At 48.5% G+C, this 12570-nt stretch overlaps 1 protein-coding gene across 2 annotated transcripts in view; it reads right to left on the bottom strand.

The window, feature by feature from the left end:
* The window catches only part of RPTOR (regulatory associated protein of MTOR complex 1), a 346910-nt gene that overhangs the window by 188385 nt on the left and 145955 nt on the right, over positions 1 to 12570 (bottom strand). For both annotated transcript variants that reach the window (XM_079903606.1, XM_079903605.1), the window contains exon 4: positions 31 to 189. In XM_079903606.1, the coding sequence (XP_079759732.1) occupies positions 31 to 189 (159 nt within the window). The remainder of the gene's footprint in view (positions 1 to 30; positions 190 to 12570) is intronic.

Genomic DNA, 12570 nt, shown 5'->3' on the forward strand with positions numbered 1-12570 from the left:
GTTCACAGGAACCTTTTATGGCATGCCCACCTTGTTGAAGACCCAAATCTCGCCGTTCACAGTGGGCCTGGGCACCCCATGCCCATTGTAGTGGAAGAGGACCCGCTCCTCCTTGGCATTTCGACGTAAAGACGTGCAAAGCTTCTTCACTTCATCCACAGTTGGATCAAGGCTCTGCTTGTACCGCGCCTGTTGCAGGAGAAAAAATTAAGAAACTTATCATGGGTTCATGGGAATACCTAGAATTAAAACTCCATCCTGGGGCTTCCCTGATGGCACAGTGGTTAGGAATCCGCCTGCCAATGCAGGGGACAGAGGTTCGAGCCCTGGTCTGGGAAGATCCCACATGCTGCGGAGCAACTAAGCCCATGTGCCACAACTGCTGAGCCTGTGCTCTAGAGCCCATGAGCCACAACTACTGAGCCCACGTGCCACAACTACTGAAGCCCACATGCCTAGAGCCCGTATTCCACAGCAACAGAAGCCACCGCAATGAGAAGCCCGCACACCGCAACGAAGACTAGCCCTGCTCACTGCAACTAGAGAAAGCCTGTGCACAGCAACGAAGACCCAACGCAGCCAAAAATAAATTAATAAATTAAAAAAACAAAACAAAACAACTCCATCCTTTACTCCAAGTCTGCATTTAATGGACCCTGCACAAGTGACCTCAAATTTCTCTATCTATAAACTGGGATGATGACTACTTCACAGGGTGGTTGTAAACATTCATTTACTCAACAAATATTTATTGAGAACTACTGTGAAGATCTCATGAGATTAATAAGTAATGCCTGCCACATGGTAACACTAGTAAAAGGTAGCATCCCTGTGATATCAAAAGTATTTCTTAGAAGCATTGAATCTGTTTGGAAAAATTGTCTGGAACATGGAAGAGAATTTGCTTAAACACAGGAAGCTATAATATATATGGTAGCAAGGGAGAATAGTTTCAAAAACACAACAAAGTAAGGAAGCAAACTGCCCCTCTCTTGCTTAGTCATATTCGCCCTGCTTACCCCCTCCCACTACTCCTGCCTGGACCCTTGCTGATGAACATAAAGGATTCACTGAATTAGCAGGACCTAAAGTAAACACACAGAAATCAACAGCCTTTACATATATATACATAAAGGACAGATGTTTAAAATCATAAGGAACCCCCACTTCTAAAGCAACAAAGAAGATTGAACTTAACAAGAAATATACAAAACCCTGACAAGGAAACTTTGTAAAACTCTCCTGGAAAACAGAAGGAGGCTTGAACAAATGGGAGACGCTCCCTGCCTGGGTAGGATGCACCCACATTCTTAAGACATCAGTTCTCCCCAGGTTAAGAGTTCACACGTTCCCAATAAATATAACAAGCAGCTATTTTGCGGAGCTTGACAAGCTGCTACTGAAGTTCACGTGGAAAATAAATATGCCAGAACAGCCAGGAAAACACTGAAAGGAGAGCTATGAGGGGTCCTGCCCCCCGACACTCCAACCTCCTCTGGGCCTCTCTAAGTAAAAGGTGAGGGTCGAGGCCCAGAGAGACCAGCAGGCCAGGGAGCTACTACAGAGTCCAGAATTAGGTCCAAACACATTTCCTGGCTTTTTGGAGAACAGTGTTCACACAGTCATAATGTTACGAACACTGATTTTATTTCATTAGAAACTGTGCAAACTTCAAGAGTGTGGTGAGGACGCTGAGGCTGGGTGAGGGGTACACGTGGTCATCAGAAGAGTCTCTCCACTTTATATTCATCTCCTTTTGTTTGCTTTCAAAGAACTTTCAATGGTAAATTCCCAATAAAAAAGAACTGAAAGTGTAAATTTATAACCGTACTAGATGGTCGCGTGGAAGTGATGTGTATAAAACCACTAAAGCCAAACCAGGAAGTCAATAAAAACACCCCAAGTTGATAAATCAGTAAAAAGCAGCATACACATATTGTTCTAAAATATGGGCATATCTGCCCAAAAAACACAGCTAAAAGGGTTTACCTCTAGGTAGGGATTATGTTCTGACTTTCAAAACATAATGTGTATGTTTGTTATTTTGATAAAGTTCTCAAACTTTGTTTAAAATGTTAAATTTAAAACCAGAAAAACCCAACCCAGTGCCATGATATCACTTGAAGAAAACAGTGGTGAGAACAAGAAACATGAACGGCGAGGAAACTATGTTTGAAGCATCACGGCTCCCGCTGTGGGCCTGCCACCTGGCGCAGGGCTCAGCACACAGTGATGGGTGCTGCTCAGGAAGCATCCGCTGAAGTTGTTTCAAAAGAAGAGCAGGGAGGTGGAGGGAGCAGAGATGGAAAGCAGACACATAGGCCTGAGGATGACCTGCGGCCTATGTTTAAGAGAGGCGTCCTGAGGCTTCCCTAGGGGCCCAGTGGTTGAGAGTCCGCCTGCCGATGCAGGGGACACGGGTTCGTGCCCTGGTCTGGGAAGATCCCACATGCCGTGGAGCGGCTGGGCCCGTGAGCCATGGCCGCTGAGCCTGCGTGTCCGGAGCCTGTGCTCCGCAATGCGAGAGGCCAGAACAGTGAGAGGCTTGCGTACCACAAAAAAAAAAAAAAAAAAGAGAGGCGTCCTGACCTTTCAGAGGAAAATGAAGAGCTACACGGGAGGAAACTACAGGAAAATGTGGCTCACCTCGCAGAGCATTAGTTCCTCCATGTTTGAGATATGACATTTGGTTTCACCTAATTAAATACGTGCTAATAATGCAATTTCTGACAGTAGAAAATCCTGGTGAAATACTGCATCGTGTGTTCTGAGAGCGTTGGGGGCACAAACACAGAAGCTTCAGGATGATGAAACTCAGAACAAAGTTCTTCCAGATTCCCCCAATTTTTTCCAACTGTAAGTAAACTGATACAAGGATAGCAACACTATTCCACTGCAGGACAATTTTAGGACCCTGCCCTGAGGTGGCAGGTTAGGGTCCAGCAAAGTGGTCTCTCCCTGTGTTTCTTCCATGAGGTCCAGAATGCTATTTGTAAAATAAAACTGTGTCACAAAGGAGACTAGAGAAAGCCAACACATAATGTGATGTTTTCAAATTCATTCTCATTGAGGCAATGTGCATTAATCCGACACTGACAGAGGGGCTGCGCATTACCCATGCTACCAGAGCAGGGCTGGCCCCAAGAGAGACGGGGTCTGTGTGGATGTGGGGGCTGAGGACATGGGGCACTCAGGGGCATGGAGCCTGTGCCCGGCCTGGGGAGGCAGCCGTGGCACCTGCTCCCTCCGGCCAGGTGGGCATCTCAGCCTGTGTTGGCTCACCTAAACCACATGTTCTGGGAGCACCAGTTCAACATCTAGCTCTGTGCAGGATTCCTTCTTGGTCCCCTTTGGCAGGAATAATCTTTTCTGTCTCTAAACTAACTTATACTCTTTGTCATGTGTTCCTGTGAAGCTGTCTAAGCTCCATGGACACTGTAAACCCCATGAGGGCAGACACGGATTATAGTTTCATGTGTGCCTTTCAGTACCCAGCTCTGTTTTTATATTCTTCCCATGGCCTCACAACACGCTCAGTTATTAGCAAACAGTTGCTGAGTGACTATCAAACTTTTACTGACACTGATTACAATAATCTGTAATGAAACAAACCAAAATGATGAATCCTATCTGACACTGAAGTGACACAAGTGAATTTCAGCACAAAATTAGAAAGTATATATGTAAAAACTGTTGTGTCTAGGAGGTTGGTACTTAGATGTTCAATAATTCTTCTACTTTGCTATATGGAATTCTGCATATTAAACAGTTAAGGAAAGGATAGAGGAGGGAATTTCCTGGCAGTCCAGTGGTTAGGACTCCGAGTTTCCACTGCCAGGGGCCAGGTTTGATCCCTGGTCGGGGAATTAAGATCCTGTGACCCCCCACCAAAAAAAAAAGGATGCAGGAAAACATTCCTGACTCATCACCAATAAACTACTTATTTGTGCTCTGGGTTGGACAGAAACAGGGCACTGAGCCTCAACGCTCTACACAACTAAATTTTGGCTAATCCCATAAAACTAGATGAGAGTAGTTGATAAATGAAAATCTAGTTCTGGGGGCAAAGACGGAAACCTTTTACTAAGATGTCATGACTTTGGACATGTGTTCCAGAACCACATCCACATCAGCACAATGAGAAAAGTCAGAGAGTCCCCGGCCCAAAAACACCTGCCGGAGCATAGGACCCAGGTAAACTACTATTTCAGCCCAAATCCCTCAGCCACTGTGACATGACCTGCATAAATCTAGAATTTAGATTTTTCTGTGAATCAGAGCTGCTGGAATGGCCAAACTAGGCAGCAAATCACATCCCACCTTGGTAGACACGTTGACCTGGGCCTTTATGTAAATTAAAATAAATACCTATGCTTTTCTGATACATGTGTTTTTTAAAAGACATCCTGGCTGGGTAGGTAGAAATAACCAGAAGAATTCAGAAGACCATTTTATCACCAGGAGCTTCAATGACAAGGCCCAAGGGCTGAAGGGAAGTGTGAGTGTAAGCATTACCAAGTCTCACTGGGCTGTGCTGGAGTGGAGGGAGATGCTAGGAAATATCGGACGTGTATTTTCCCTACTCCCAGGAAGGCTTCCAGGTGGCTCATAGAGGGAGCAGCAAAACAGCAAAGAGGGAAAGGCTGAATCGCAAAATAATTTTAATGCATGCCAAAAGGAGTTCTGAATTTGTTACTTATTTTCCCTGTGAGCACAAAAGAAATGAAAGCATTTTTATTTACTACCAAGAGCAGTAACAGGGAATCATACTGGAAAGGAACTCAGTTCAAATGAGGTTAATGGCTTTCGAGCTGTCTCCCCTCCGAGTGGGCTCTGGGGGGCCAGCTCTGAGCATGTGGGGCTGCTCAAGGGTTAGGACAACAGTACGTGAGACAGAAACTGCTCCCCTCCCAAACCAAAACATTTCCACAAAGGTGTGAGAAAACCAACTTAAATCAAACGGTTCCGTTAGAAGAAATGAGGGAAGGGGCCTCCTTCCCACGCATTCAGAGGGCACCCCGGGAGAGCCGTGTGGGGATGTGCCCTTTCTTCCCCGCCACAGTGATGACCAGGAGCAGTAGGGTGGTGGGGAACTTCTAGAGAGGGCAGGGTCTGTGCCTGGTGAGGTAAGGGCAGGAGGCAATGGTGAGGGGAACCACCCCTCTTGCACCCACCTCTCCTGCTATGCGGGTACGAAAGCACTGACTGATCATCAATAACTTTCAAATCACAGCCGGTTTTATCAGACAACGTGAAGAAAACAGCAAATAAATCTTCAGTGTATATGTGTTTATTCCCCTGCCCATACTTACTTCCGGAAATTTCCCGCCATCAGTAAGTGTAACAGTGATCACTGTTGGTAAGCAGCACAGCCCGCTTTGCGTGCCCCCTTCGTCACCACTCACAACTCTACTGAGTAAGAGTGGCCGTGGCGCGGGAGCCCGATGCCCCTGCAGCTGCCTTTACGAGCTGGTCCCGCAGGAGCCTCCTGCAGCCTCCCGTGCAGGGTGGAGAGTGGACTGCCTCGGGTCCATGGCCTGGCTCGGCCGAGGCCAAGGGGCACCAGAGTCACACACAGGCACCCTCCCACCCCTCCTCTGGGAGGCCTGTGCCCACCATGCCGCCTGGAGCTGGCGGAGGCCCCCTCCTTTCACACAAAAGCCACGTCACCCAAAGGACCCATTTTCAGAGTCAGAAGACCTCTCAAGTCAGAAGTTGCAGGGACACGGGAGAAAATACCATGCAGAACTGCCAGAGAGCAGGGCGGCGAGGAGGGAGATGACCAAAGACCACAAGCTGAACCCTAGGGATTGGGGAGCCCCTCATTTTGTGACCTGCCCCACGGAGTGGAGTTCTTGCTCCTGGGGCTAAGGAAACCTGGCATACAGTTGTGAAGAAGTCACTCAAAGACAAAGCGCCCCAAAATATGAACAAGCCGCGCCGCACAGCATCTCCCAGGCTGGCAGGGCTCACTGGGTGCCCATGTGCTGCGAGGCACTTATCCCGCGAGGCGACGGTACTTCCTGCTCTGTCTGGGCCCCACATTTCACTGCTGCTGCCCAGCTTCCCTCAGGCCCGCCCCTCTGCACTGCTATCCAGCTAGGATTTGTGAAATCTCAGCTCCGCTGAAAGATCATTCGCTGTCCCCCGAGGTTAGTCCTAAACAGGAGAGTTGTTCTTCCAAACCACACACAAGGTCAAGGGGCTGACATTACTCGGAGATGTCAATAAAGTTAGGGATTCGCTATTTCTGACCTTGGCTCCATCAAGGTCTTCTCCTGTGGGATGCAAAAAATGATTTAGCCTCATTTTCTTACCTATCACACAGAAAGGACACATTAATGGACCAGCATGAAAGGCACTACAGATATTAATAATAAGCCTCCTGGGGTTTTATGGGAATTAATTAATATTTTTAAGGGCTTTGAAATGAGAAGCACTAAATTAAATGTCACCACACCATGTTAAGGTTTTGTTTCAAAACTAGAATGCCCGGGATAATGGCTTTGTGGCTGGAGGGACTGCTGTGGCACAGGAAGCATCTCACCATTTGGGAGACCTGTGACAAGTGTAGCTGGGTGTACTGAATGACAACGCAAGTCTCTAAAATACTGCCTCTTGTGCTGGGCACTGCTACTATAAGTCCAAATCTCAAGATGTAATAAAAAAACAAGCATGGAAGTTTCGGGGGATGCGAGAGAGGAAGAAAACAGAAGAATGAACAACGGGACAAAGGGTCAAAGGAAGACTGGCCCTGGGCTTAATGAAAGGGAATGGGGCTCCAGGTTTCATTTCCTTCCAGGATGGTCTCCTGCTGACTCTACATGCTAATAAGGCCTAAGCAGTGCTGTTGCAGACTCCGCCTTCCCTGTGGATGTGGCCCCTCCTCGTGCACATTCCAGAGGTTAGAAGGTGTGGCGGCAAGAGGGGCTCTGCTCCATGTGGTCCAGTTGGCAGCGGTGGCCCTTCTCGGTCTGGTGAAGCCACACAGAACGCTGCTGTTGTGCTGCAGGAGAGTAATGGCAGCGCCTGGGGGAGGAGCTGGGGTCTCTGCTCGGTGGGTCTTCTCATGACAGAATCCCGTAACGAGGAAACCTGTGCTGCAGCAGCGGCACTGCCTGTGCTTCTTTGGGGTTTCTAGTAAAGATTACTGCACATTACTCGACTAGGAATGTGAGTATGAATAATGCTATTTCCATCCTTCTACGGCAATGAGCAACACCTCAAGTTCAGATCCAAGAAACAGAAATGCCTGAGAGATTTTCTCAGAACTGTCCAGGAGGAAAAAACATAATGTTAGACTTTGGGCCAATTCTGCCTTTGGTCTGGGGTTTTGCAAACATTTCACCCCATCCTTCTCCTTCCCAAGTAGGAAGCAAGGGCTTCCAGGGAACTGCTGGGTAGGAGGAGGAAGGTCAGGTCTGCTCAAAGGACACCTGTCTTAGGTGGTGGTCCCATGTAAGAAAGCTCCAGGCCCCTGGAAGTTCAGGAGCTTTACACCACCATCCCTCACAAAACACTTATTGTTGCTATAGCCCTTTGCATCCCCATTATCATTACCTAGGCCAAGCTGCTGCCATCACCACCACCAACACCATCGTTGTCATCATCACCATCACCACTACCGTCATCATTTTCATCACCGCCAAGACCGATACCATCACTACCATCACCATCGTCACCTCGCCCCCTCCCTTCCTCTCATCTTCCCTCTGTCCTCCCCTCTCCCCCTCTTTCTCCTCCTCCTTCTCCACCCCTCTCTCCTCTTCCCTCCCCTTTGTCCGCCCCTCTCCTCCTCCCTCAGACTGCTCTGACTGCTGTCTCTCACCTCTTCCCTGGTCCATCCTCCTCCATTAATCCTCAGATGTGGCCATGACTCAGCTTCCCTTCTTTTCTCACACTACATGCGCCTCCTGGACGGCACCTCTGAACAAATCCATGGCCGAATTCCTCGTCATGCTCCACACATGCCCACCCTCTGGGCTCCCTACCATAATCACTGGCATCAGCCTATACTGAGTCACCCAGACCACACTCCCCAGGCCTGTCCTTTGTGCTGCTCTCCTTCTCACCTCCCCTTCATCGAGAACTTGTTCAGTGGACCTAACACGTGGCTGTACCACCTCTGCCTTTACCAGGGGTCAAACACGCCCCAACTATCCCCAGGCCTCCAGACCATCATCTCCAAGTCTCTCCATTCGGTCACAGACTTCCCTCTCAAATACACAGCAATCAGGCCACCTGCCCTCTAAAAACGAGTCCTCAGTGGGGGTGTCTGCTGCTCCCAAGACAGCATCACCATGCCTGAGCACAGCACAGCCACCTCGGCTGCATCACCCTCACAGCCCTCCGCTCAGCCACCGTGTCATTTCCAGGGGTCCTGAGCAAGCTGTGCCCTTTCACAGACCTCAGAGCTACTCTGTTGTTAGGAAGGACACAGGGCGAAGTGTTGTGTAGCACAAACACGCTGTCCAGTCCATTTGCAAGTTCTATTTTCTGTTTAAATGTTTTCACTAGGGACATCCCTGGTGGCACAGTGGTTAAGAATCCGCCTACCAATGCAGGGGACACAGGTTCGAGCCCTGGGCTGGGAAGATCCCACATGCCGCCGAGCAACTAAGCACGTGCACCACAACTACTGAGCCTATGCTCTAGAGCCCGCGAGCCACAACTACTGAGACCACGTGCCACAACTACTGAAGCTCGCGCACCTAGAGCCTGTGCTCTGCAACAAGAGAAGCCACCACAATGAGAAGCTCGTGCAGCGCAACAAAGAGTAGTCCCCACTCGCCACAACTAGAGAAAGCCCGCACGCAGCAATGAAGACCCAACACAGCCAATAAATAAATTAATTAATTAAAAAAAATGTTTTCACTATTTCATAGTAAGATACTATCTTGTATAATTTTTTCCCAGTGTTATCATTATAAGACTGTTCCCCTTCCCCAAATCTCTTAATTAAAGAACAAACAAAAAACAACTACTGCTTATCTTATAAGCTGAAATGGAACACTTGAGTCCTTGAAGTATAAACAGGAGGCAGGAGCCTCCTATAAACAGGTGTTCAGTCTATAAACCTGCCCAAGAATCTACTTGGCCCAAAAGGAACTCACAGACACTGTGCTGGCTCTCAGCGTCACACCTATAGAAACAGTTGCAGTTTTCATCTAAAATAAAACCAGATCCTTCCCAAACTCATCACCGAAATTTGGATCTTGAACAAATCAAAACCATCTCACCAAAGAAGAAGGGAGCCCAGAGCCCTTCTGCAGAGCAGAAGCAGGGCCCACACCCCACCCCGGCTGGCCGGCCTGCAGGCCTCGCCTTGGCTTTCATGCTCTGCATTTGCACCTGTGCAGCCTGAGTCTGGTCACTCAGCACAGGTAGAACTGAGTTTACTTGTTTTTCAGAAATAAAGGGGGTGACCCTTAGAAGAAGTCTAGAAACACAGAATTTTCTGATCACTTTCCAATTGGTTCCAACCTTTTCATATTATTTTGGAATTTTAGGGCACATTCAGAGATAGAATGCATAAGCCATAATACTGACCTCTTAGGAGGACCTTGGCTCTGAGAGTGGCTGACAGATAAGGGCCATTCCACCTGCCTGGGTCATCACTACAGTAAGAGGCTCACGACATGTGGTCTGCAGAGAGATCTGACCTGACTTAGATTCATGTTTGCTTCAACAATCCAGGGCCCCCCTTTGACCATTAAGTAGTAATTTATTTTCTGTCTTCTAAGAATCCCTCCTCTTGACTCACAGTCTTCAAGGCTCCAGCACAGACTGTTCTAGCGATCTGCTCCACCCACTTCACAGTTCTAGCTGAGCAGCAGACACAAACATTTTCAGGTATCCCACCGCCCATGCCCCCGCCAAGATGTGCCAAGGGCAGTGGTGTCTCAAAGGAGGCTCTGACTGGGTTAAGAAGTGAATGAACCGCCTCACTGCGGCCCACCCTAAAAGCAAGTTCCAGTCCATTTCTGGGGCTGACAGGAATGCCGCTGGCCGTCAATGCTGTATCACACCTCCAGGGAGAGACAGGCTGCAAGCAAACCAAGTTTCAGTAAAGCCCCCCCAGGAAGTTCAGGAGTCCTCCTGGCCACCTCCCCTCTACTCCCTCCGTATCCATGACAGCCCTGTGGTGGCTTCATTCCCCTTGGTGCAGTCTCCGTTGTGCCTCTGTCCCTCCCCCCTCGACACTAGAGGTGAGCCACACAGGAGTCAGATGTGCCCACTGGTGAGTCCCTCCCCTCTACAAGAACTGGGGTCCCCAAGATGGAGGGCTTGGGGTCAGCCCCAGAACAGTGATTTACAGCCATTCAACCTGGGAAAGCTCACGAACCAAACCCAACCTCCATTTCCTCCTTTATAAAACAACTAAAATACTAGTGCCCCTGACTACTGCGCAGGCTGTGGGGACCACGTGAGAAAGTATGTGTCATTAAACTGAAGGGAGGACGAGGATGGAGATTGGCGCCCACACTGCACTTTTGATGTGCCAGCCACCTGACCTTCACAACCATCATGCAAAGTAGGCGTTATCATTGTCCCTGTCTTTCAGATAGGGAGGGGAGGCACAGAGAGGTACAGTAACTACCACAAGGTCACACAGCGGGTGTGTGGCAGGGCCCATTTCAAAGCCAGGCAGCCTGAGGACATCCATGGAGACCCGGAGACTAATGGTGAGCTTTCTTGTGTTGTTGCAAACTGGGGACAAGCAGGGAGTAGAAGACAGAAGGACCATCTCTGACCATCCTCATGTGCTGGCATCCCTTCTTGCTTCAATATGACCTCTGGGCTCTGACACCACACTAACAGAAAGCCCTTCCTCTCAAGAGGGGCTGATACCCTGAGCACCTGCCTTGACTGAGCAGCAAAGCTGAGAACTGCTTAGGAGACTTAGAATAGCCTAAGTCACTCACTGCTACTGATTTTTCCAAACAATTCCACATCAACACTGAAAAAACCCACTCCGTCCTGACATTAATGTTGGACTACCTCCAAGCAAGATCAATAACTGCTAGTGACCTGGAACACTCAATATTTATTAACCTGCCTGGCGAGCAGAGAAGGAGAACATTCAAACTGTAATAAGTTGTATGCAGGAGACAGAGGGAGTGGGAGAGGGGAGACTGGACCCCAGTCACTAGGACCAGAACATTCAGTGGACACAGGAATATGGGCATTCCAGACCTGCAATCGTGCTCTGAGCCACTGCCACAGTTGCAGAGAACTTCTCGAAACAGCTCATATATGTTATCTTCAACAGTAACAAAATGAACAAGGGAATAACTAAATACCTGGCAGTGTGAGGAGGAAATAGGTGTTGTTAAATGGTTGCCAAACCAGGCAAGCACAAGCAGTCTGCTGGGGTGTGCCCACCAACGCAAATCAAGCTGGAATTCATTCAAAGAAACAGCCATCAAATTGACTCATGGGAAGATGTCCCTGCCTTATACCTCCTACCACCAGAGTTCACTCTGAGTCAAGCCCCAAATAGGGCTGTGCCAGGGCCCAGGAGCCAACGGGAGGGTCGAACTGTCAGAGTCTATCTCCAACTGGTCTATGGCTACAAACTCAAATCTTTAATTGCCATAGAGGCATTCTTGCTAATGCAATGTACTTACTTTTCAAAGAAATTTCTTACTTCTTATTAGATTTCTTTTAATATTCAAGATGATCCTCTCTGTAGGGGTTAGTCTGATTTCGGCATGGAACCTCAGAAATCTGGGGGTGATAGGACGGGATGTGCTGCTGGCTCCGAGGCAGCTCCGGAGGACGCTGGTGACCTCTGAGCAGGGCCCCAGCCTCCACACTCAACGTTGAAGGAGTCCACCTTCCAGGTTCGGGCTCATCTGCTCCACGGGATGTTTTCTAGACTACTAGTTTGGGTAATTTCATTGCCCCATGGCAAAATGCCCTGGCTTCTTTCCGCTTACCCAACAGTACAACCTGACTTCCACCCTGTGTGGAAAGAGAGCGGCTGTGCCTGTAGTGCCCAGGTCACGGCACAACAGGAGCTCTCAGGGCCAGCAAAGCGCGTAAGAAATGGTGAACACTAGCATTGAAGGGCTACCATACAAGGTCAAAGTAACTCCTGGTGTTTTCAACACATATCTTCCCAATAAGAACAGTTTTACATGAAATTTGTAACATCACTGCCTCTCTTTCCTTTATGCATTATTCAATAACAATTCTTCTTTCCTTCCTCCCTTAATTTGCAAAAGAGGCAGGAAAGAACTAGAAGAGCTGGTTTAGTATTCAAAGTCCAAAAATAGAAGCTATAGCTTCTAGATGGGGTCTGAATCCACTTCTGAAATAAAGGGCTCATATGGTCTCTGCAGACATGCTAAGAATCTCCCCTCAGTGGTCGTGAGAAATGTTGTTCTCATCAGGGAGCAATTCTGTCCCCTGGGGCACATTTGGTCTGGAGATAGGCTTGGTTGGCACAATGGAGGGTGGGAGGGGTAGTTCTACTGGCATCTGATAGGTAAATGCCAGGGAAGCTGCTAAACATCCTACAACTATCCTCACAGCATGTGGGGACATTATCGCCACAAAGGTAAA

Source organism: Stenella coeruleoalba, assembly GCF_951394435.1.
Source record: "Stenella coeruleoalba genome assembly, chromosome: 19".
In the NCBI taxonomy this organism is placed as follows: domain Eukaryota; kingdom Metazoa; phylum Chordata; class Mammalia; order Artiodactyla; family Delphinidae; genus Stenella; species Stenella coeruleoalba.